This window comes from Rhinolophus sinicus, chromosome 17 (genome assembly GCF_057876585.1).
Source record: "Rhinolophus sinicus isolate RSI-liver-muscle chromosome 17, RSI-T2T, whole genome shotgun sequence".
NCBI classification, from domain to species: domain Eukaryota; kingdom Metazoa; phylum Chordata; class Mammalia; order Chiroptera; family Rhinolophidae; genus Rhinolophus; species Rhinolophus sinicus.
In genome coordinates, this window is record NC_142517.1 from 163,113,641 (window position 1) to 163,141,282 (window position 27,642).

General features: G+C 35.4%; 1 protein-coding gene across 1 annotated transcript in view; it reads right to left on the reverse strand.

The window, feature by feature from the left end:
• Positions 1–27,642, reverse strand: part of CHN1 (chimerin 1) — a 175,851-nt gene that overhangs the window by 96,685 nt on the left and 51,524 nt on the right. The window contains exons 3-6 of the mRNA XM_019727475.3: positions 25,613–25,651; positions 19,514–19,569; positions 13,733–13,764; positions 11,789–11,902 (exon numbers count right to left, since the gene is read on the reverse strand). Of these exons, the coding sequence (XP_019583034.1) occupies positions 11,789–11,902; positions 13,733–13,764; positions 19,514–19,569; positions 25,613–25,651 (241 nt within the window). The remainder of the gene's footprint in view (positions 1–11,788; positions 11,903–13,732; positions 13,765–19,513; positions 19,570–25,612; positions 25,652–27,642) is intronic.

The window sequence follows — 27,642 nt, forward strand, 5'->3', positions numbered from 1 at the left end:
CATTAATCAGAAGATTGCTTGGTGAGCATGGAGTCCAGAGCGAGAGGAATTGAGTATATCAAATGTTTAATGGAATATTTCTCAAAGCGTGTCCCACAGAGGGACTCCATGAAAAGATGGTCTCATGATCACATGAGTTTGGGAAATGCAGTATAGTTATATTAGCAACACTCACATGGTTCCTTGTATTCACCTCTATACTAGAGGTAGCACCGCCAATTGGCCTGGACTCCTCTCTGCCACAGACAGGACTCTAGAACACTGGCCTCTGTGACTTCCCTCTCTACTGCCCCCAAAGAGGACCAATTCTTCTTCTGAACAATTATTTAAATAAGCTGATGCATTCTACTTAGAGTCATATTTTCAGAGATTTAGGAGGTGCTATTTTCCACTGTGATTAAAGGTTGCAGCTAGTGTCTTCAATACTTCTCAAAATGAAAATAGCCCTATTGACTTTGGTTGATTGTAAAAATTATATACCTGCATTGTAAAAAATAAAAAACAAACAAACAAACAAAAAAAAACACCCCAGACCTCAGAAAGGTACAAAGGTACAAATTACCTTTAAATTCATCACTCAGAGATGAACGCTATGAACATTTTAGTGGTCCTTCTTTTAGACATCTACTACATATGTACCCAATATATACATAATTGTACGTAAGTAGTATGATACTATACATAATGTGCTGTATGATAAATTTTATTTTTCATATTAACATAGGATATATATATACACAAATATATATGTATACACATATATTTCAGAATTTATCAAATAATATGATACATTTTTAAAATACAATAAATATGTCCAAGCATAGTAACATTATGCTTTCTCAGTTTTTAAATTCTCATTTGTTCCCCGTTATCTAGAATTTTTCCAAATAATTTTTTTTTAATTTTTATAAAAATTTATTTGAGCCAAACAGAGGGCATGCCAAGAAGCAAAATCTCAACAGACTGAGAAAATGCTTCCAAAAACAATTTTTATCTTGATGGTTGGTCAGCATAAAACCAACAGGGAAGTGCCAAGCAGTGTGGGTACAAAGAATTCTCTGGAATACGTCCAATTCTATCCCGGAATACCCAGATCCAAGACTTGGGGATTATTGAGACTCTTGCACATATGTCATCCTGCTCTTCTCCCAATTTAGAGAAGCTAAAATGAGTCAGACTCAACAGAAATGTCTCTGGAATTGCCAAATTTGGAGCTAACATTTCTCCTCAAAGTGAACCCTTTAAAATCTATAAGATATCTAGAAACCCTTTTAAAGATCAGTTTTCCATAGCCAAAAAAACAAAAACAAAAACACAAAAAACTGTTTACTAAATTAATTATCTAAACAATTCTGGTAAAACTTAGCTCCCACTACCCTTTCCACTCATTATTCTCATTGCTCCCACAGTGATCTTTCTAAATTAAAAAATGTAACCACCACTCTCATCTATTAAGCTTCTTCATCGACTCCCATTTCCTACAGATAAAGTTCAAATTCTTCAGCATGAAATACCTGGCTTTCTTGGCGTCCTTTTTGCTAAAACTTCCTGCACTCCCAACACCCAGCCACCTGCAGAGAACACGGCTGTGTTCTATATATTCCTGCCTGGCTGTTTCTTCCCCAAACGCTCATTTTTCATCACATCTTATCCTCTACCTGGCAAACTTCTACTCTACCTGTAAGAGGCAGCTTAAAAGTCTTCTTCCTTGACCCATTTGGATAGCCCTTGGCAGAATACAGAAGCTCAATAAACGCTGCTGTTTTTGACAATGCAGTTATCAGGGAGATTATGTTAATTACCCAATTCAACAATAAAGACCAAGCACCTGATTTCCATGAAAGGCCTTGACACATATTAGTGACATGCCAGTGATACATATTTTAAGGTATATATTAGTCAAAAGAACCTTGGATTTCACAGTACTGACATTATTAACATAGGTTTTCCATATCACCTTCAAAATGCTAAGTTAGTTTAAGTCACTTTAGAAAAAACTGTAAAACAAGTTTTGAAAATATGACAAGTGAAAGAAAATCATAAGACCGAATTTACAAAACTTTGGTGCCTGGCCTCACATAAACCTTTCAGTGGAACTCATACCAGGTTTTCTTACTATTTACCAAAGCTAAAACTGGTTGCACTACTTTAATAAGAATTTGATCAGGACTGAAAGATTTGCAGAATTACACAATCGACTGATCCTAACAGGGAAACAACTTTAACGACTACCTACTATGCTGTATAGTATAACTGCATCCATTTTCCCTCCTCACCTCAGTCTTTTTTTTTCCTCACTTCAATCTTCTTCCTTCTTTCCAAACCAGAAAAGAAAACCAGAATTTGTTTGGTCATCCAGACTTCCTCCCAAAGCCCTGTCTTCCAGCAGAAGCTAACCCCATTTTCCAGGTCAGGAGCCACTGCTGGTTAGACAAGCGATCAATACATGCATTTCCCTGCAGACTGCTATCGGCCTGGGGGTGGGGAGGGAAACCCACACTGGCTCCATCCACCTGAAGGGAAGGATGCACACTGCCTGAGAGAGGAGAGGTTGCCTTGTACTCCCTTGCTGGCCACAAACAAGGATGCACACAACTGTGACAGCCCCTCACAGCCACCTTTGACCACAAGGAAAACCAGCCTTAAACTGGAGCTGATGCTGGGAGTGCCCAGGAATAGAAACGGAAAGATCACAAGTTCAATAACATCACTGGCATACTGAACATCCATGCCACTGCGCTGCTGAATTTCTCATTATGTGAGATACGGCCTTAAAAAATTTATTGTTTAAGCCAGTAGAGTTTGCTTATTTTGAATATCAAATAACACTTGAAGATGAAGGCATCTCAATTGATAAGATAATTTGATTCTTGAATGGGATGCTGCTAGACTTTGAAAAGGTCTCTTTGGAGAAATAATGGGTTACCATCCTCATTTTACAAATAGGAAACAAAGCTCAGAGAGATTTCTTTCCAGCTTTCTTTTCTAGTTTTAGTAAAACACATATTTAAGATTGCATTTTTCTTCTCAGTAAAAATGAACAAACTTAGGAGTTCATTCTACTGTGAAAAGGGAATATTTTATATCAAAGGAAAACGTTGACAGAGAGCATAATAATGTCAAAGTAATGCATAACTTTAGTCCTGATGCCATAGTAAACGTGCAACATTGATGTAAAGAGATGTTTTAATATTTCCAAGAAAATTCTTGGATAGAGTGAAAGCAACTGGGCCCACATTAAATGAATGGCTTAGGAGGAATAGTGAGGTTCTAATGTTCAGCTATGATTCACCTATTTGCACATATTTTAAACTAAAATATATCAGTAATTACATTAAATGTAAATGGATTATATACTTCAGCTAAAATTAAAAACTTAAAAACACCATGAATGGAAATACAGAACAAGTCACAAACTTGGAGGAGATATTTCAATTCATATATAACCAAAGATTAGCATCCAAAACAAATGACATTTATGAATCAACAAGAAAAAGCCATTCAACCCAATATCAAAAGAATAAAGAAGGGGTTGAACTCACATTTCACAGAAGACAAAATGTGACTAGTCAGATATGAAAAGAAGCTCAACCTCATTAGGAATCAAAAACATGCAACTTAGTCACTACACACCATCAGACTGGCATAAAGTCAGACAGTGTTAAGTGAAAGCAAGAAGGGAAACAACAGGAATTCTTATTCAATGTTACAAAATAAACATTAGCACAAATACTTTGGAAAGATTGTCATTAACTAATAAGGCAAAAGATCTAATAAAGCAAAAGCAGCAATCTTATATCTAAGTAAATATTCTAGAGAAAATCTTAACGTGCCCCAGGAAACATTTACAAGATTATTATACACAGCAAAACTGTTTTTAACAGTGCCAAACCAGAAACTGCCCATATGTCCATCAATGGTAGGATGGACAAATAAATGGTATTTATTTAATGGATTATTATATAGCGGTGAAAATGAATGAATTTAGCCATGTTCTACAGTAAGGATAAATCTCAGGAATATAATGTTGAGTAAAGAAAAAAAGAAGAATACATTCCACATGTTCCATTTAAGTCCAAAAACAAGCAAATCAAAACAATGTATTACGTAGGGATACAAACATGTTATAAATTTATAAAAAAGAGCAAGGGAAGAATAATCAAGATAAGGTTGCCAGTGTGAGGAACAGGAGAAAGCAAGTAGGAATAGGGGAGGGATATATAGCATACAGAAGACTCCAATGGAATGGCTGCTTCTTAAATACATGCAGGGAACATAACAGTTATAGTATGATATTTAATAATTTTTATATTTCTAATAAGAATGTTTTTGTATATACTTAACATTTAATGAAAATGACAATAGAAAAAGTGCATTGGTGCTATCCCTTTTCAATTGTCGCTCCATAGGTACAACACTGAACCTAATAATTTTTTCTTCTGGTGAGAAAAATTAAATGACATAAAATATTTTTTAAAGAATTAATTTTAAAACAATGAAAAATCATAAAAAATGTTTCCAATTACACTTCTTAAAGTACTTAGGTTTACGCACAACTGATTATTTGCCATATCTTATTAAACTACAGCTAATCCAAATGTTGTCAAAATTAACATGCAGAAAATCCCAAAGTTACTGTGAAACACTTCATTCTTTATGAGGTATAATCTGATACCTGGGCTAGCATCTTATCTTCAACTACACACTCCAACCATGTGGATTCCTTTGTATAACAAACTTCCATTGAGCAAGTCATTTTTCTTGAAACAAAATGAGCAAAGGCAGAAAATCAGATAAGGCCTGGCCTGAAATTCAGGCTGAGATAGAATACAGGAGAAGATGGTGCTGGAGAGGAGAGTAAAATGTCAGCCACAGCATATCTTCCATGCCATGGAATGAGAACCTCTTTTGATTGCAGAAAATTGTACTGTGACAGCACACATACAATACTTACTCCCCTAAGTAAGACATGACATTTATGCACAAAGATCATCAGTGAAGGACTAGGCCCCCACAAGTATGGGGAGACATCAATGATGGGGCCAGGCGTGATCTTTGAAACCTTGTGCCCCACTCAACATCACAACCTTGCTGATCACAACATCAGATTTTAAGATTGGCTGTCATTCACAATACTGTGGAAGATAAATTAGAGGGACAAAGCTGAGTACAGAGAGATTTCTTAGGCAGTTATTGAACTAGTCCAAGGAAGTGGCTTGAAGTTCAAAAGGAGAGGAAAATTTGAGAAAAACTTAAGAAACAAAAGATTGTTAGGTCTGGCTCTATGAGATGAGTAAGAAGAAAAAGTTCTCTTCATATTAGATCACATAGGCATATACACCACGAGACAGGGCGAGGGGGTGGGTATGAAAAAGAGCTTAGAAGGTTTGGGTGCTACTTTTCTCCAAACTAAATCCCCGGTGTTTGCTGGTATCATTAAGGGAAAACTGATAGCATGTTATGAGAGGCAACATGGTTTAATGAAAAGTACATAAAGTTTGCAATAAGGCAAAACTGAGTTCAAATTCCAGTTTTGTAACTTACTATGTGATCTCAGAGGGAGATAAAGAAGACAGCAACAAAGGGAAAAGAGAGAGTGCTGTGCAATTTGCCACTCCTCTCACCCCACCTCTTTTGTCTTTATTAAGGTCCACTGCCTTTCCATCGAGGCTTATTTACCCCACTCAGATGACCAGGCTATTTGGAAATGTGATGTTAAAGAATCCTAGAATTATACAATATTAGGAATAGAAAGATGAAGAAACTGACTTGAAGGAATTCTGTGACTTGCTCCGAATCACTCTAGTTCATTTAATGGCAAAATAAATAGGTATTTAAATTCCCAGCCCAGACTTTTTTTCCTGTATACCATAAAAAAACATAATTAGTTAAAAGTAATAAAAGGGGGATTTACACTTTATTATTTGCCATAAAAAGTTAGTTTCCATGAAATCCTGTAACAAGCTCTGTTCTCCAGGTATGCAATTGATTCAAAATTCAGTATGAAATAATATGGAATTATACCATTCTTTTTGTCACAAAGATTGATATTAAATCTGGTGGGTGAGAATAAGAGCAGTCCCTACTTTCACAGGCACAAGTGAGTGGAAAAAAGGTCAGACATGGTCCTATTGGAGTCCTAACCAACAACATCCCCTTTCTATTCTCTTTGTGGCCACCAAAAGAAATGTCATCTCTTCGACCTTGTTCTTAGGAAGTTTCTATTTTTAAGTCTTTTCCAGGAGATGGATGAATGAATGCACAGATGAACAAATGAAGGAATGAACAAAGACAATGGATAATTTGTCTAAGCCTTTGGAGAAGCAGAAATGTAGTGATTAAGAGCACAAGGCTCTGAAATAGACATGTGAAAAGATGCTCAACATCATTAATCATCAGAGAAAAGCAGAATAAAACCACAATGCAATATCACCTCACACCTGTCAGAACAGCTCTCATCAATAAATCAAAAAAACAAGTGTTGGTGAGGATGTGGACAAAAGGGAACTGGAACTCTCGTGCCCTGTTGGTGGGATTGCAAACTGGTCGGCCACTATGGAAAATGGTTTGTAGATTCATCAAAAATTAAAAATAAAACTACCTTATGACCTAGCAATTCCACTGCTGGGTATTTATCTGAAGAAATCCAAAACACTAATTTGAAAGATATATGGACCCCTATGCTCACTGCAGTATTATTTACAATAGCCAAGATATGAAGTCAACCTAGGTGCCCATCAATAGACAATTAGACAAAAAAGATTGGTACATATATACAATGGACTATTACTCAGCCAAGACAAACAAGGAAATCTGGGGATTTCCAGTCAAGATAGTGGAGTAGGTAAACACTATCTTTACCTCCCCTCATGACCACATCAAAATTACAACTAAACTACAGAACAACCATCATTGAGAATCGCCTGAAGTCTAACTGAACTGAAGTCCTACAACTAAGGCTATACAGAAGAAGCCAGCCTGATACTGGCAGGAGGGGTCGAGATGCATAACAGCTGGTCCCATACCTGTATGTAACCATTAAAAACTGGGAGGGATATCTCGGCTGCGGAGGTCACCCCCTGAGGAGTGAGGGGTCCCAGCATATCCACAGCCCAGGGTTCCAGTGCTGAAGAGAGAAGTTCCCCTAACTTCTGGTTGTGTAAACCAGTGGAGATTGTGGCTGAGTGAGATGAGGGTGGTTGCAGTCACAGGCACTCCTCTTAAAAGCCCGCGCATGGACTGACTCACTTACGGACTCACTTGCTCTGAGTTACAGTGCTAGGGAAGCAGCTCAAAAGGTGCCAGGAACGTAGGAGAAGGAACTCAATTGTTTGGATTCATGCTGAGGGATGGAGGGGCAGCTTTCCCCCCAGAGGGAGGAGCTGGCAGAAGCCATAATTTCTTTGTTGAACCCTTCCCACTCCAGGAGTATAGACACAGGCAGCCCCCATATCCGTGTCTCCATCAATCTGGCTAACACGTTTCATTTACTCTGCCCTGGTGATTCCCTGAGACCCTGCCCCACCTAACTTTCCAATCCACCAATCCATTTCCAGTGTCTTTTTAATACAAACAGCCTATTTTGGCTCATACTACAGACATTCCTAAAATGTCTCAAAGGTTCACAAAACCAAACAAGCAGTGTGTCCTGTACCTCTGGCTGAGCAGCCCTAAGCCTGGTACTAGTGGCAGTTGGCCTTGGTTCGCAGCTTGGCCTCCTGAGGCCCCATCAGGCTCAACATGGGTGGTGGCTATCTGCAGAATGCTTTGTGGCTTATGCCAGCTGGCACCGGGCAGGGCAGAGGTTTTGGCTGAACTTGGTCTGCAGTGGGTCCCCTCACAGGAGGCCCCAGGGTTGGCATGCCTAGTGGCCAACTTTAGACTGAGCCAGACCATCACTCAGCTGCCTCCAAGGATGACACACACAAAGGGCAGACTGGGCAGCTACCAGAGCCTACTAAAGCAAATTCTGCTCTGTAGGGTCAGCCCCTGCACCACAGCTCCTCCACTGTAGTCACAGACAGTCCCCACAACTAATCAGTCCAAGGGTCAATCCATCCCACTGACATGCAAACAGCAACTAAGGCTCAACTACAACAGGAGGGCACATGCAACCTACACAATGGATACTCCTGGAGTACCCATCTTAGGTGAGCAGGGAGACTGTGCCACTGAGCCCCACAGGACACTTACTACATAAGGCCACTCTACTAAGACCAGGAGGCACAGCAGCCCTACTTACTACATAGAAACAAACACAGGGAAGCAGCCAAAATGGAGAGACAAAGAAACATGTCCCAAATAAAAAAGCAAAACAAAGCTCCAGTAAAAGAGCTAAACAAAATGGAGATAAGCAATCTACCAGATGCAGAGTTCAAAACACTAGTTATAAAGATGCTCAAGAATCTCAGGGAGAACTTCAAAAAAGAGGTAGGAAACATAAAAATGGAGAACATAAAAAATAACCAGTCAGTAATAAAGAATACAATAACTGAAATGAAGAATACATTAGAGGGAATCAATAGTAGATTAGATGAGGCAGAGGATCGAATCAGTGCTTTGGAAGATAAGGTAGCAGAAAACACCCAGTCAGAACAGCAAAAAGAAAAAAAAATCCCCTAAAATGAGAACAGTTTAAAGGGCCTCAGGTACAACATTAAGGGTACCAACATTCCCACCATAGGGGTACCAGAAGGAGAAGAGAGAAAGAGCAAGGAATTGAAAACCTATTTGAAGAAATAATAATGGAAAACTTCCCTAACCGAGCAAAGGAAATAGATATTTAAGCCCAGGAAGCGCAGAGCATCCCAAACAAGATGAACCCAAACAGGCCCACACTAAGACACATAATAAAAATGCCAAAGGTTAAAGACAAAGAAAGAATCTTATAAACAGCAAGAAAAAAATAGTTAGTTACCTACAAGGGAGCTTTCCATAAGATAATCAGCAGATTTGTTAACAGAAACTTTGTAAGCCAGAAGGGATTGACAGGAAATATTCAAAGTGATAAAAAGTAAGTACCTGCAACCAATATTACTTTATCCAGTAAAGCTATTATTTAGAATCTAAGGAAAGATAAAGAGCTTCCCAGACAAGAAGAAGCTAAAGGAGTTCATCACCACCAAACCAGTAATACATGGAATCTTAGAGGGAGTTCTTTAAGATATTAAAAAAAAAAAAAAAAATCAAAAAAATGAATATAAAATGGCAATAACTATACAGCTATCTATTATTTTCAATAAAAATTAATTAAATGCTCCAATCAAAAGATATAATGGCTGGATAGATAAGAAAACAGAAAACAAACTCTTACATAGGCTGTCTACAAGAGACTCACTTCAGATTGAAAGACACACAAAGACCGAAAATCAAGGGATGGGAAAAAGATATCTCATGAAAATGGAAACAAAGAAAAAGCTGGCATACCAATACTTATACCAGACAAAAATAGACTTTAAAACAAAGGCTATTAACAAGAGACAAAGAAGGACCCAATAATCCCACTTCTGGGTATTTATCTGAAGAAACCCAAAACACTACTTTGAGGGGTCATGTGCATCTGTATGTTCACTGCTGCATTGTTTACAATAACCAAGATATAGAGGCAGCCTCAGTGTTTGTTGATGGAAGAATGGATAAAGAGGTGGTGTGTGTGTGTGTGTGTGTGAATACATACATATATATATATATATATATATATATATATATATACACACACACACACATATATACATATATATATATATATATATATATACACATATATACATATATATATATACATATATATATATACACACACACAGTGGAATATTGCTCCGCTATGGAAGGGAATGGGTTCATGCCATCTGCTGCGGCATGGATGGACCTGGAGGGTATTGTGCTGAGTGGAGTATTTCATACAGAGAAAGACAGATGCAATGTGATTTCACTTATATGTGGAATCTAAAGAACAAAATAAAAAAACAAACAAAACAAACAAACTAATAGATACAGAGAACATTTTGATGGTTGCCAGATGAGAAGGGGGTTGGGGGTTAGGTGAAAAAGGGGCAGGGATTAATTAAGTACAAATTGGTTGTTGCACAACAGTCATGGGGATGTAGGGTATAACATAAGGAATATAGTCAATAATATAACAACTATGTATGGTGTCAGATGGGTACTAGATTTATGGGGTGGGAGGTGGGAGGAGGGTTGGGGGTGAAGGGATTAAGAAGTACAAATTGGTAGTTACAAAATAGTCATGGGGATGTAAAGTAAAGCATAGGGAATACAGTCAATGATATGGTAATCATTACGTATAGTATAGTGCCAGGTAGGTACTAGACTAGTCAGGGGGATCACTGGATAACTTCTTAAATTACATAAATGTCTAACCACTATGCTATACACCTGAAATTAATATAAAATAATATTGAATGTCAGTTGTAATTAAAAAATTTTAAAAGGGGGTAAAAGCTGAGAAGGAATAATAGGTTCAAATTTCCAGGTATAAAACAAGTGAGTCATGGGGATGTAATGTACAGCATGAAATGTAGGTAATAACATTGTGATAGCGTGGTACGGTGTCAGTGATGGTTGTTGGACTTATCATGATGATCACTTCTTTAGGTATGTAAGTGTTGAATAACTATGGTGTATGCCTGAAACTAATACAATATTGTATGTTAGCTATATTTTAATAAAAATCGTTTAAAAAATGAAATCTTACTATTTGTGACGACATGGATGGACCTAGAGGGTATTCTGCTACGTGAAATAAGATAGAAAGGGACAACTACCATATGATCTCACTTATATGTGGAATCTAAAGAACAAAATAAACAACAACAACAAAAAACAGAAACAGACTCACAGATACAGAGAACAAGCAGATGGCTACCAGATGGGAGGGGGTTTGGTGAAAAAAGGTGAAAGGATTAAGAAGTACAAATTGGTACCTACAAAATAGTCACAAGGATGTAAAATACAGCATAGGGAATATAGTCAATAATATGGTAATAACTATGCATAGTGCCAGGTGGGTACTAGACTAATTGGGGAGAATCACTTCATAAATTATATAAATGTCTAACCATGACGCTCTACGCTATACACCTGAATCTAATATAAAATAATATTGAATGTCAACTGTAATTGCAAAATAAAAAATAAATCAATAAAATGGCAAATCCCTCCAAAAAAAAAAAAGGGAAAGAACACAGGCTCTGAAGCCAGATTGTCTGGGTTCAAATACTAGCTATACAAATTATGACGTTGGCCAAGTTACTCAACCTCTAGTTCCTCTGTTTCCTTATCTGTAAAGTGGAAAGCAACATCCTAGGGTTGTGAAGATTAAATGAGGTTAGAGGCCTGGCATGAGGTAAGCCCAAAGGATAAGAAAGAGCCAAGAGCTCCCAAGAAAAGCTGCTTCAACCAAAAGCCGACTTAAGAGAAATGACAGTGAATTTAATTTTATGAGTTACAAAGATCTTTTCTCTTAGTTCCTTTTCTTATTCAAGAAATAGATGGGAACTGACACAGCAGGACTGATGGAAGAGAATGGTAAGATGAAATAGAAGAAAGCAGCTACAATAAAAATGCTTTACAAGTTTTTCAAGTCTTAATTACCAAGTGCTACCATTCATGAGGAATTTTTTAAGGGTCTCAAAGCTATTAAAATGGTAATTAGGTCCCAAGAAAACAAGAAGCAATTCATTCATATGCTGGATGCTTTTAAAATTTAAAGTCCTCTACTAAGAGGGTTTTAAATGAACATAGTTATAATTACAGGTCCATGACCAACCTTAAAGCCAAAGTGTAGGTTCCTGGCTGACGCTGGCTCTCCCGAATAAGGTAGCTCCCCTCAGCCACACTCAAGAGCTGGTCTGCTGCTTCTCGGGAGATCATGCCGTGAAACCTAAGAAACACAGTCAAATCAGAAGCCGCATGCCTTCCACCTTTTTCAATTCAACAAGATAAAACAAAACCCCCGCCTTTTTCTGTTGTTTTCTAGACACAGTACTGCCATATAATAAAAGGGGAGCGGTTGGGTTTAACTGTGCTTGTGTTTCTCTGGCCTTGGCCCCTGACCAGTTTTCCTGTGGTGATAAGAACAGCACCAAAGTAGCTAGCTAGCCAATCCACTTAACAATTACAAAATCAGAATTCACATCCATCTGAGGGAAGACCAACCACTCTCTTGAAAGGAAAATGCCCTTCTTATGTAGCGGTCTGACCATATGGACATGTTAAAAAATACACAGAAATGTGTCCCATTTCCTTTCCTCATACGAATAGCATTGCTCCAAAATTTTGGCTCAGAGTCAATGTTGGCAATTTTCCAGGACCCTGGGTTGCCGTTAATTGGCATGATTGCCCAATAATGTGCATAATCTCCATCACTGGATAATCAAGCCAAAAGCAAAGAACTGTAATACTTGCTTTCACTCCCTGCCAAAACCCTATTTTTGATTAACAGAGAAAAGAGAAGGAAAAAGAATAAACATAAATAACACACTCTCTACACAAACAGTAGATTCATCTATAACATTCAGACGTAAAACACTGAAAAAGAAAACTATGTTTAGTGGTGACTGATGATTAATATTAAAAATATAAAATCACCTTACATTTGTATGGGGATTTATAATTTACAAAGAATTTACACACACTTGTACATTATGTCCTTTCAGTAACTCAAAAATAACTGAATGGAGCGAATGCGCTAATGAAACTTGGCAGCTTTTACTGGTAGGAAAAAAGTCATTTGAAATTGGAATAATATATTTAAAAGGCCCTGAAATGACACCTTAATAATTTAGGAACCTTACTAGGGTACAAGTGTCGACTTCTGGAGTTTTTCCTCCTGGGAATGATCAGTCTTTCTCAATTTACGTCTTACAACCGTTCATGATAGATATGTTCAAATCATGACAGTTACAATAGTTAGGTTTAACAATGAGCTCCTGGAATTTCTTATCTGATATGATCTTAAATCATGAAACACAAACACTTTTATCTGGGGAATGATAGGATTATAGGTGATTTTTATTCTTTTCCCCAAAAGGCTATACTTCTGTTTTTCTAACAATCAGAAAAATTAAGGACTTTAAAAATTATTTTAGCATTTTTCATAAAATTGAAAATGCTCATTATTATTATTAAATGGAAAAATCAGGCTACAAAAATTATATGTGTAATATCTCAATGGTGTAAAACCCATTAGGAAAACAGATATTTAGAAGGTAATACTTGTTAACATTAGTTATTGCTGGGTAGCCTGAATCTACTTATAGAAAATTTATAAATTATATAGAATAAACCACCTATACCCCAACTGTATGTACATATGTGAGTGTATATATCTATATGCTTAACACATACCTATACACACAAATATATAAGTGTGTGTGTGTGTGTGTATATATATATATATGGAAAAAATATATATATATATATATATAGCTTTTCCTCATATACACCTAAGAGTATTTATTTATTTGTATGGTTTGCATCTTTATTTTAATATTATTGCATACATTTTCCTATGCTATTTTCTTCTCTATACTTGTCTTTATTTTTTGTGTTTTCACCTTTTAGAATAACTATATTTGTAATAAGAATATTTTAGCTCATCCAAACTTGAGTACCTCCTTCATCTTGCTATTATTTTTACTAAAAGCACCCATTTACCTGTCTCTGTTACATATTCCAACCTATAAAATGTTTTTTGATAATACATACTTACTCTCTTCCATAATACTTGGGTCTGTTTTCTACCTATTGGGAAAGAAAAAAAAGATATTTGTGAAAATGCAAATGTTCAGAATATAACTCAACATTCTGCATATGTGACAAACTAAAGCATATATTAAGAAAAAGAAAAATCAGAGCTTGGAGTTCCAGTTCTATCAGCAAATTAACGGTGCCATCTGGAGTGGTCACTTCATTTCTCAGACCTGTTTCTTATGTCTAAAACACTGTTATGTAAAAAGAGTTGGACTAAATCATCTTTTATTTCTAGGATCTTAAGAATCTGAAAAATATTTACACTACTTTATGCAAAAAGTAAAATAAAACCTCCAAAAATTGTTAATGCCACAATTACGTCAGAACAGATTGTGGCTTTCTCTCCCATCCTCTCCCTTCCTGCTACTCCATATTCCCCCTTCTGTTAACATCTCAATATAATCTTGCCCTTTTGTTCTCCCATCAGCTCTTCCCTCACCACAGCTAATCTCCCCTAGCTTTTCATGGCAGGTGTGCTGGCTGTAGCTAAAGAAAGGACCAGGAGAAAAGGTTCTAAGGAATTTTTACTGCGACAGACTGAAAGAGAGTATCTGTCCTGTTCACTTATGAAACATTTACTAAATGGCAAATATGTGATAGGCATTGTCCTACTTGGAAGAAGACACATCACTGAAATATGACAATTGTCATTACCCTTTTGAAACTTACATCCTAATGATGAGACAGACAATAAAGTCTAAAGAAATAAAAAGAAAACAAGAAAATAGGAAGTAGTGATAAGTACTATAATGAAAATAAGAATGAGTAATGTAAAAGAGAAGGCTAATGAGGTATTTAAGTTGGGTGGTCAGGACAGGGCCTCTTTGAGAAGATGACAATTAAACTGGGTCCTGAATGACAAGAAGTCAGGCCCCACTAGAAAATCACAGGAATGGAATAAGCTGTCCCTTGGAGGTACCTGGGTGAAACCACGGACTACATTTATTTAGTTCATGCTATGTGCTGTGTTTTAATGACATATGAAGACCATTTAATCCTCACAAGGAGATATGAATTAATTCTATTTCATCCTCATTAGACAGTATTATCATTCTCATTTTATTGATAAAGAACCCTATCAGAGATAACTTCTTCAAGGTTACAAAGTGGTAGAGTCCAATGTAAAACTGGGATTCTTATTCAGAAATAGCAGCTGACACTGACTCATCTGAATTAGGTTAAATATGGCAGTTTCCAAAGCAACTCAAGGTGTATCTTTTCAGTAATTATCTGCTTTGGCCTCTACAAAGAGCCTGACTGCCAAGTCTAGGTTACCTATCCACTGGGCATCAAGGTCTGATACTGCTTTCAGCAAACTTGAGATATTTATTCATAGCATAGAAAAAAAAAATGTGTTTCAGTGAAAAACTATGTATCATCTATAGCATACACTACTGGCTTATCTGGCCCAGTCTATTGTCTTGGAGCTATTTTGGAACTCTCTAAGTTGTAGGTAACTGAGATATAAACTTTTGCCTGTGTCATAGTGGTTTAATTGACTTCTTTCCTTCCCTTCCCTTCACAGTGAAAAAGCCAGTTTTGTCTCTATTTGCAATTCATCTTAATATTCCTTAATTTCATATAAATTTGTGCTATTTTCACTTTTCCTTTGAACTAATTATAACATCTGCCTGTTTTCCTCATAACATATGAATAAATAATTTTTAACATATTTGTCTTCATATATGAAGGAAAGACATGATTTTACCTTTTGCTGAAAATTATATTTAAATAATACTTTACCCTTCAGGAATCTTTTATTGTCTACTGAGGTTGTAGTCAGGTTATTTATTGTCTTCTCAAGGTAAATTCCACTTGATTTGGTCTTGTTCCATATTTTCCCTGCTCATAAAACTCAGTGTACTAAAAATATGCCAGTTGGTCCCTACAGCTACAGATGATGGCTATTCTATTTTTAGGCCCAGAGCTTATTAGAGTGGGGTCATGTATCTGCTTGAGAGCAAATCTTTGCTCTTGAAATGAAAATTCAATGTTTAGGTCTTAACTTAAGGAATTTAAGGTTCTACAGTTTATAATAAAATGTTACCCAGAATAACAATTTTGCAGAGTCCATTCAAACTAAAAATGTGCAAACCTTCAGTATTTACTGCAGAGACACACCTGCACATGTACAGATGAAGACATGGGTAAGAATGTTCACTGAATCACTGTTTGTAGTCATTTTTAATATGCAATAACTTAAGTATATACCAGTACGGGAATAACTAAACTGCTTTATAGTATAAATAATATGTACAGTTTTAAAGCATGATGTAGATCTATAAAAACTAACATGAAGAAATCACCAAGACAAACTACTAAATACGGACATATATTATGGAATAATAAAACAGTATGACATATTTAGAAAAAGCACTTGCACACACAATACTATTATATATATTTACAGCATAGAGATCCAGAAAAAAATGTACCAAATTCAAATAGTTACCTAGAGGGGGCCACAGGAAAGGCAAAAAAGGGACTTTGGTATTATCTGTAATATAATTTTTAAATAAAGAATGCATTCATGCATTAGGTACACATAACATCACCTTCAAAAAATAATCAATATTAACTTTTGTGCAATCTCATATTGGAGACTCAGACACATTAGAATGGGGTCCACCAACATTTTGAGAAGAGAAGATCATAGCTTTTCCCCCAAACCAGAAATATAAGATGCATTAAACTCTGAATCTGGTAAGATTATCAGAGAGTAAATATAGATAGATAAGAAATGAGGATCCGGGACTGAGCTCTGGAGCAGTGTAACATCGAGAGGTTAGGGAGAAGAGGAACCAGCCAAGGACACTGCGGAGGCAGAAGACAAACCAAGACTGCAGTGTCCTAGACATGAAGTGAGGAAAGTCTAGCAAGGAGGAGCATCATCACCCTGTGTCACGTGCTGCTGACGGGACAGGCAAGAGGACTGATCCCTAGTCACCTGGTCCAAGCACTTCTGGGGGAATGATAGTGGGCAAAAGCCTGATTGGAGGGGGTTTAAAAGAAAATGGGAGGAGCAGGATTGGAGATAGCAAGTACAGACCACTTTCTGTACTCTTTTCAAGTGTCTTCTACAAAGGGGAGCAAAGATTGTGGGCAGGGACAATGGAAAAAGTAGAGTCAAGAGAATTTTTTAAGATGGAAGAAGTAACAGGATGTTTGTGGGCTGATGAAAATGACCTTGTAGAAGAGAAGAACTGTTGATGAAGGGGGAAGGAGGCTGCTAGGATTATGGTCTTGAGTAGATGAGAGGCAATGGGACCTAGTAGAGTGGAGAGCTGGCTGTCCTCTATGATTAATAGGCAACAGTGCAGAATGTGTGGACCCACGTAGATGTGGTGGTGGAAGTTCTCTTCTGATTGCTTCAATCAGGAGTAAAGCAGGATATGAGATTATGAGCGGAGAGGAAGTAAGGTCTTAGAGGTGAGGGGAAAGAAAAAAAGTGAAATGGATTGGGAAGCACAGTATGACTACCACGGGGCACTAAGCACTGACTGGAGGTTCATAAATTTAATGTGAAGACTGGTCAGCACTTTATTTTTCTCCAACCATATTGTTTCTTGGGAGTATGTGCAGAGTAGGCAGAGGTAGATTTAAACCTCTGGTTTTGCCAAGCAAGTATGACATGAGAGAAGATCATGAAAGGGAAGTTGACTGGTTCCCCAACATCTACTAGACCTGTCCCTCTCACTCAACCCCGACTACCTAGTCACCAGGGCCTTGGATTCCACTGCTTCACTAATCCCGTTTCCTGCCCCGCCTGCCTATTCCCAGAACCAGTGTCTTATTGTACACCTTTATCACTTTATTTTTAGCCACCATTCTATTGTAAAGAACAACTTTTCATTTTTTCCCTCTCTCTGTTTTTCTCTTTGTATTGGGGTAGGTTTTTAAAAAACATAATTATGGACTTACAAATTCTCCTTTCATTCAATGTGTTATAATTCACTACTATCATTACTCTTTTTGATGTCAAATTGTCACAGATTTTGCCCATGGAACCCTTTCAGTGGGCCCCTGTATCTTTTTGACATACATCCCATCCATTTTTGAGACCTTCTTGCTTTCTGACATAACAAAATGTTCCAGGATCTCTATGGCTCATGATCTGGAATCAGGAATTTTTCTTGGGGACACTGGCTTTTTTTAGTAAGAAACAGTATTTGGAAGCCAAAATTTTGGTAATGGGTGTGTTTGTTTTTACTGGGCATCACTGCTTTGAAGCCCTTTCCATGGGCTAAAATAGAAAATATGTATTTTTAAATCTGAGTTCATATTGATACCTCCAACTCAAACTTAATACCACAATGTTCTTCTCAATTTTCCCTCATTCCACATTTATATTCCTAATAACCCTGGTTCCCGAAAATCCAAATGTAATGGATTTTGTAATTGTTCTACCTCATACAACACACAAAATAATTTCCGAATTTCTATACAAGTACCACTAACAAAAACAAATTTATTAAGTACAGTTAAAGATCTTGTTCTTAGAATATTTCCCTCTAAGTTTGAATAGTTAGAATAATATGTTTAAAAACAACTTAATTTTTTTTCGTGGTTGTTATGAATTTCATGTATTTATGTTTAGTTTTGCTTTTTTATCATTTTTAAATTTAATTTGTTGTTTGAATATGGGAAACATTTGCATAAAGTTCAAAAGTCACAACTATATAGAAATATATTCCCAGAGAAGTCTCATTCCCATCCTTACACCTTCCACATTGCTCTTCAACTTATGGATAAATATTTCACTAGTCTCTGGGTTAATCCTTCCTGTGTTTCTCTTTTACAAAAATAATCTTTGTTATTTTCTTGTTTTCTATTATTTATAACTGAAAAGACCACTTAGTAGTAAATGTATATACATTTTAAATCATTCCACATCAGCTCATAGAAATCTTCCTTCTTCTTTCTAGTATTACAATTTATTCAATCAGTCACCTATGGAGAGACATTTAGGTCTTTTCCAATACTCTATTACAAACAGTCCTACAGTGAAAACCTTTGAGCATGTTTTTTCATACTTGTACAGGTAATTCATCAGGATAAATCCCTATGACTTGCATTAGTAGGTCAAAGGATAAATGCAGATACAGTTTTGTTAGACATTACAAAATTCTCGTAAAATTGTAGCATTTCCCATTCCCATCAACAATAGATGAGAATGTATGTTTCCTCACAGATTTAACAAATAAGTATATTCTAAGCTTTTGAACTTTTGCCAGTTAGAAAGGTGAAAATCGTCTCGCAGTATATTTTAATTTGCATTTTCTTATTACTAATGAAGTTGACCATCTTTTCACATATTGTCATATATCCTATCTTTTTTGGTGAACTATGTCTTTGCTCATTTTTTAAATCATAATTTCTTTCTAATGGAAAAATCACTGCAATAATACTACAATGATGCTTTCAAGCATTATTTTCAGTAGTAAAGAATAACACAAAAAAATGGAAGAAGAATGTATGAATTAGCTGAAGACTAATATCGCTTAAAACTATACTGTCATATTGTATACTGTGTTCCAAACAGTCCATTAAACAGTGGCAGTTCTTTCAAGTAAGAAGAATATTTTAAAAAATGCATTTAAGTTACAATTTTATGATGCCAACTAGTGTAAATGGTTAATTGCACAAATAACCAAGCCATTGAAGAAGGTCCAAGTTTGGGAAACAGTTTGGGAAACAGTGATTGAGAGACACTTCATTATGACAGTTTCATTACACTCACCTCATTAGTACAGGTAATTCTTCGAGGATGAGGAGCTTCCTGTTGCAGCTGATACACTGTGAGAAGGCAGAAAGTAAAAGACATCAGTTTCCCTTATACAGAACTTCTGAATATATGAGGCAACACAAATTGGCTGCTTTTTATGTTCACTAGAAAACTGTGGTACAGTCCTATTTGTCATTAACAAAGCAAAGAAAGTAAACCAAACTGAATTTAGTGAAAGCCCAGGAGCAAGCACAAATAGAAAAGTCATAATCCACAGAAGTGTCTTTGTTCTTTATGTCAGTATTGCATATTTGGCTCTGTTCTCCATAATCTGGTCATTTATTTTCCCCAATTCTTTGGTGCTGTATTAAATAAAGCATGTCTCTAATATAAAACAATAATGGTTATATATTTTTAAAGCACATTATTGTCAAACCTGAAACAAAAATTAGAATTTATAGGCTAGAAGTAACAGATGTGCTGTTTTTCACCCCTATTTATATTGTGAACATCTATCTTCAAAGATAATTTCCCTTTAAAACAATTCTGAGCCAAAGTTACCATCACTTATTCAACTACAGCAAATGAAACAAAAGAAAGAATTCAGGTACTCAAATAACTTCCAAAAGGGGGATAATTTTTAGGGTATTTAAAAGTGGATCAGTGAAAATTATACCAATACCATGATCTTCTGGCCTCTCCTAGGCTTTTTTATTTGAAATGAAGACACATGAATACAATGTGCAGTTATCAGAGAACGTGTGTCTATGTATATCTAAACTTATCTCTTGGAGGGAATTTGTTCTGTATTTCTACATATATAATAATCACATATAATAGAACTGAAGTTGACGCTATGTTTAAATACGTACACATTTGTCAACATAACATCAAACTACCCAGATAATAAATGATTCAGATTTCAGCTGGATATCTATATAGACCACTTCTGATCATAGTCATTCATATGTAAGAACATATATAAATATAGAATTAGACTATATACATATATAAACACATGTATAATTAGACTATATATGTATGTGTGTGTATGTATATACATACAATATATACACTGAGAACAGACAGACACACACCACTGTTCTTTATTGCTGTGTAAAGGCAATACAGAATTGCAGCTAAGAATGTGAACTCTTGAACCAGACCACCTGGGGTGTGAACATTGGGGCTCTGCCACTAACACTGCATACTGAGCCTCAGTTTTCTTCATTTATAAAATAAAAGCAGTTTCTACTTCATGGATTACTGAAAGGACTAAATAACTTACAATATGTAAAAGGCTTAAAATAGTCATTGGCACAAAGTAAACACTCAATAAAAACTAGTTATGATTACATATTGGTAAGTTATATTAATACAAAAACTTCTTTACAATAAATAATATTTGGTTACCAGAATGCATCTTGAGTTCATCACCAAAACAATACCATGGTAATACTATAATTTAAAAGGTACTGAGAAGATACAGCTTTACTGTTTAAAAATAAAAAAATTAAACAAAGCCCCTTCGTCGTTTATTAATGCTTAAAATTCTACTGACAGGAATATATTCCTTTGCCTTCTGGTTGCTAAAATCCCAGTAAAAGGCAGCACATTTAAACAGATAATCATATTTTATTATATGGTTTAGATAACCATATTTTACTGTTTAAGTTTTTCAAAATTATTTTTAAGGTTTAAAGAGATGGTATGAGGGGAGTAATTCTGAGGTGGGGAAGGGAAAAAAAGGAGCACTAAGACCAAATTTGCCTGGCCCTGATAGTTAGAGTACATGTGTATCGCCCAGAGATATTTGTAAAACTCCATCCTCCTAAGAAAAGCCAAAACATGATTTGCAAAAAAGGAGGATTCTTCAGGCCCATTCCTCCATATTCGTAACTATAATTCTAAGATGTGAAAATTCAACTCACATTTCTTTTTTAATTATTCTCAAAAGATCAACTGTTTTCCTTTGTCAAAAAAATGCTTTGGAAAGTACTGCCACCGATGGAAACTCAATTATGCGAATTGAAGGCTAGTCAGAAAGGACATTAGAAGATACTAGAGAAAGGAAAATGTTGATTTTCATTCAATGCACAAATACTGTACTATTTACTTATCATAAGTAATATTTACCTATTCAGTAAGCATGCATTAAGATAAACCAGCATGAAAAAAGGAGTGACAATATTGTCACATGAGAATTTTAGCCTTTGTTTTTATTAGTTTCAAAGGGTATACTTCTGTTCATGGAAAGGAGTAATTTTTAGACAAATGCCTCCTCATTGGCTACCAATGATTAGTCTATCTTTAAGAATAATTTCAAATAAATATGTTATTTGGACATTGTGTAACTGAATATAACATGAATTCAGGGAACACGTATCAAAAGGACCATTTAAAAACTATACATAGTAATAAAGACTAATTAATTCAGGCCTTCTCAATTTAGAATGTTTGGTAATCTAAACTGGAACTCAGCTGAAATTTAAATTGCAATTATTAACTGGTTCACCAAAAATTAACAGCAAAATTATTAAGTGAGAAAGATATATGATTAAAGTACTTAACATTTTTCAATCACCTCAGAGGTGTCAATGCTTATATACTTAATGAATTTCTCAGTGCCTAGAGACAATACATTTTTAATCAAGTTCAGAGATCACAAGTTGGTCTCTTGAAGTCAAAATTGGTTCATATGTGTTTGGTTTGCTGTTTTCTAAATTTAAATTTCTTTTTAACATTTAAAATTAAGAGATTTAATATCAACAACAAAAGCAAAAGAGAATTCCAGCTTCTCTTGAAAAATCAGAAAATGGGACATCGGACCCAGAGTTTTACATGAATGACCACAATAAAAGGAGCTAATTATGAGCTAGTCCCTACAGACTGGGCATCTATTTATGCTCTAATTTCCCCACAGTTCCCACCTGGCTCATGTCTTCATTTATTACATATTATTAGGTCCCTGGTTTAATTCAAGCATAGGTATCGAAAAGCAACAAAATTGTATTTGTTTAAAGAGAGTCCTCAACTTACACTTCTTGCTAGTTCTATTTTCCCATTGGTTTGTATTTACAAGGTTTTAAAATTTAGTTTTCACAAGTTTATCAGAACCAAAACTGGAAAGCAGAACAGAGGTGTGGATACATAAGTTTCTTATAGAATCATAGTGAAAATTAGTTTCTTATAGAAATCTCACTGTGCAAAGAAAGCTATTCAGATCCCACCATGCTGAAGGCAGAAAAAACAAACAAAAAACCCTAATATGTTGCAACTTTTGACATTAAACTTTAATTGTCCCCTTGAGTTTTATAGATGTAATACAGAATAGAAGTTAACAATCAGCTCACTTTGAATAGCTTTCATCTGCTTTTACCTCTTTACATGGACTGACATACCTCACTTTTTAAAAATCTCAATCCATTTAGATTTTATTACTATTGTGAGAAATATTTTTAATGACAAAAATGTAATTCACATCACAGAGAAAATGATGACTGCATTATGGTTTGTCAGTCCCAAAGATTGTTGTAGAATTTATTGCCAATTATCAACTTCAAACAAGATACATATAGGTCTGGCTCAGAATTAAGCAAACTGTCATGGCTCAATTATTAAGGACACTGGGCAGGGTTTACTACCCCAGTTACTTATAATTCTAATCTCTACAGATGAAATAGGATGGCATGGGCTTGACATCTTTAAAATATTTCCTTTTAAAATGCACAGATGCCTGAACAGGTAACTTCTTAAGGAATTATTAAGTAAATACCTCACTGGAGATTATTTACAGCTAGCTAAATATAAACTGTAAAATTGTCTGATAGCGGCAAAGACAAAACAAAAAGTAAATTAAAAACCTTAACCTAAATCACAGTTTTTTTCTAGGATCAGAACTTTGACAAACACATTTAAAAATCTGTATGATCACAACAATTACTTCAATGTTAGAATGCAATCTTTATATGTTTACTTATTAGTTAAAATTTGTACTTATTCAAATTCTTGGAAGACAACATCATGACTATCGTACACAAAAATTCAAATGACCAATTTTAAAAATGGACTTTTCCACTTGGCTTACTAGTTTAATCATAAAATTCCCTTGAAGTGCAAGTTTTTTCATTTGATAGTCAGAAGATAAAGTTTATTCTAATAATTTCCTCCCTGTTTCTACTATTAAAACGATGGCGGGGGAAGGAATCTCAGGTACTGAAGTCAATAAAAGAAACTATAGAACTCAGTTGCAGTATTTTCACCAAAAATGGAAATACGCCATTTTTAAATGGTAGTTACAGTAAGACATATGAAGATACAGAAAATACAAATTGCATATACTACATTTAGTTATCAATATTCCTCAGAGGGAAAATATCATCACCATGATTCAATAATGACCTGAGGCTTCATAAATGCTCTGACATAAAAAATGTGCAAGACACAAGTCAGAGCAAAGGGAACAAAGATAAATTGAAAACCAGAAAGTGCAGAAAAGAATTTTAAATAGGCTTCCTGCCAATGAGATTATGAGACAAAATCTTTAAGAGATAAAGAACATTAGTCATTTTTATACTTTCTTGAACTATACTCCCAAGAAACAAAAAGGCAGCAGTGGGAGTGGTGGAAAAATGCATCTATGGCAATATTTTTAGAAATTGTTCTTGTTTTGCTTACTATAGATAGCCCAAAGTAGCAACCTATTAAAATAAAACTCTCTGTTGTTCTTGGAACATAAAACTAACAAGAATCTGAATTGCTGTTCCTTCAGTCAGCAAATTTTTTAAAAACTTACAAATATCAAAATTGAGACTAACTCAACATTTATAAGAAGTTAATAATCTATATGTAAAGTACAGGTTTCGTAGATTGCTTATTCAACTCTACAGACAATAAACAAAAGCAGTACTGATTTCTACAATAGTGTATTCATGGATTTCTTTAAAGTACTTTGATTATATTAACCCTATTTGCATTTTTTAAAATTCTGAAATATTTTTCACTGATGAAACACCATATTTTGCTGTGTATAATGAGCACTTTTTTGCCCAAATTTGTGAAGGAAAAATAAGGATGTGCATTATACGTGGGCAGTACTAATTCCACATCTATATGTTTTAAATTATTTTATTTATGTTTATGAGTTGAAAGTGTAACTCTAGAAATCAATAACGATATCCATATGCAAAATAATACCCTGGAATACGATCATCGGTTTTGTTGAACTTACAATGAACTTGCAACGACAAGGTTCTTGGGCCTTCTATGATGAGTAAATATTGATAATTTTTAACATAAAATTTCTTGTACCATAGTATGTTAAAAAAATAAACGTTAAAATTCCTTTATAATACAAAAGACAAGTACCTAAATGTAAACAAATAAAAATTTGAATTAAAAAATTAAAATGAAAGGTTATTTTTTCCCCTGAAAATTTGGGCCAAAAACGTGGGTGCGCATTACATACGGGAGCATATTACACATGGCAAAATGCGGTAATATTCTCTAGGAAACGAGGAAGAAAACATAAAGAACTAAGAACCTAGACTCTTTTGAAGAAACGTTTATTCTAATGCAAAGTTTAAAGAGCAATATAAAACTCAAATGTCTCTCTTATATTTGGGAAGGAAATTTTTAAAAAAGAAGACTACTTTCTTTTGCCTCTTTTACCTATTCTTTCTATCAAGACAGCCTCCTCACTTATTATCACTGACATTCATTTCATATATAAAGAATCAGGATCTGAGAATAGTTAGATAGCGTCTAATGATAACTAATGAGAAGTTAGATAACTAATGAGAAGTTAGTTAGCTTCTCATTACATTGATTTTATCAGCCGTTGTCAACAAGTGGTCTCAGGTTCCAAGGTACGGGATTCTGCGCAAGCTCAGAGAGACAAAATGTATTCCAGATATGCAAACCATATACAGACTTTGTGGAAACACTCCTGTTTTCCACAATTACTTCTATGCTAGTCCCAAATCCTGTTGTGAATTAATTTTTCAGTAACGGGTACAAAATGAAATGACTCTTCATATCTAATGATTCTAATATTTTTATATTACTTATAAAGCACTACAACACCCCCCAATTTTAAATTATTTGTGTACTTACAGTAAGATTTCCAAACAGGAGGTCTATATTCATCTGTATCTGAAAGAATAAACATCAAATTAACATTATTGAATATTTATATTTTAAATGTGATATTTTAATCATTAATTCATTTAATAAGTATTTGTTGAGGTCCGTTTGTCCTCGGCATTGTGCTAGGCACTAACGGGCATTCAAAGGATTTTTTTTAGTCTTAGTCCTCACCTTCTTGAAGTACAGGTTCAAAGATGTTCAAATAAAGTTACTGTATTTATTTAACTACTTATCAAAGAAAAATATCAAGGTTAATTTTTACTGCTGGCACTCATTTCTTAACAATTACTGACATAATAATTGCCAACGATGTCTCTGTTTCTTTGGGCTTAAATCTATGATTATTTCATTGAAAGTTCCCTGAAGTCAGGTACCAATTTTAATCTTCAGAAAGGTATTTCTACATTTCCCCCCATTATATTTGGGGGATTCCAGTGTAACTGGTTTTACTAACATCAGGAGAGAAGAGCAGCAAGGCACAGCTCTTAGCCCTCATACAACCTGGACAATCAAAACCAGGAAATGAGAAACACTTCAATGAAACAGAGTGTATCCAGGGAGCCTCAAAGAACATGAGGTAAACATCTGTTCTTCAAGTCCATTCTCCTACACTCTGCTTAAGTGCAGATGTAGGAGACAGTGTGAAGAGGAAGTGGAAAGAGATGGATATATAAATACGTGAGAGAGATGGGGGAATCAGAGAAAGAAGCAAAGCATTGCCAGCCATAAGCTCTGCCTGCAAGACTATGTAGCCAAACCAGCAGACGTAGCATTTTTGCGTAGGAAGGTGTGGCAAGCCACGTCATATCATCTGGCTCTGATGGCATCCAACAAGAATCCCTTAAGGAATTTGATGCTAAAAATCTTGGTCTCCAAGGAGACAAGACAATTCCTGAGAAGTTTATTGAGAAGGCTGAATCTAACACTTGTAGTTAAAAGTAAAAATAGTCATAGACCCAAAACATTCAGCCCCCAACTCCCAACCTTTAAACACAATCTTACATTTCATTTATGATGTATTATCATAAACCACACAAATAGAGTCAGAGGGCTACAGCAAGACTACTACAAAAGGGCACAAGAACACAAAAGGGAAAGTGTAAGTCAGTCATGTAGAAATTGCTTGGCATCCAACAGAAGTGTTCAATTATGTTTTCTTAAAGAACGAATAAAAGATGACATGAGTAAATGAACACTGAATGAAGTAATGCAGCAAATAATGTTGACTCTCATTATTCGCAGTAGTTATATTCTATCAAACCACCTTGAACAGTGAATTACTGAATTCTGAACCACACTGCTCCTAGGGGAAACATAAGGTTAGGTTCCTGTGTGCCTCTGGCCACATTTTCATCAACCAATCAATACACAACCTTGTTTCATGTGTGTTTCTGTTTAAAGGTATCTTATTATATTTTGTATGTACTGTTGACTCCTTAACACTGAACTCACAGCCAGCAGCACTGTAACTCCTGCCTCAATGAAGCTTATCTAATACGTGTTATTTTCTCCATAACAAACATCACAGCCTTGTGCTTAGAAAAACGGACGGCACATTGGCACTATGCTTGGGGGGCATTTTAAACAACAGAATCACCAATAAAAAAACCACATAAATGCAAAAATGAAACGGGGCACTAAATAAGACTATGAAGAGGACACCTGTTGATAGTATGAGAGCTGAAACAAAGGCAGAGTCATCTTGTTTGACCTCAGCTGGGAGTATGCAGGTTATGCAACTCAAATATTTTGCCTCTCTGTGATCATTGGCAAATGACCATGAAATGTCACAGGTATTTATTTTAGGATTACAAATAAATGCCAGCAAGTAAGCAAACACGCAAATACAGAATTGTGACTAATGAGGACTAACTGTATATGAATGAGCAATTACTTAGGAAAACTGCCAACTCAGATGAACCTGCTTAGTAATGATATAAAGCAAGGATGAAATATGACCTTAGCCCCGTGATATATACATATACTGGGGGTGCCAA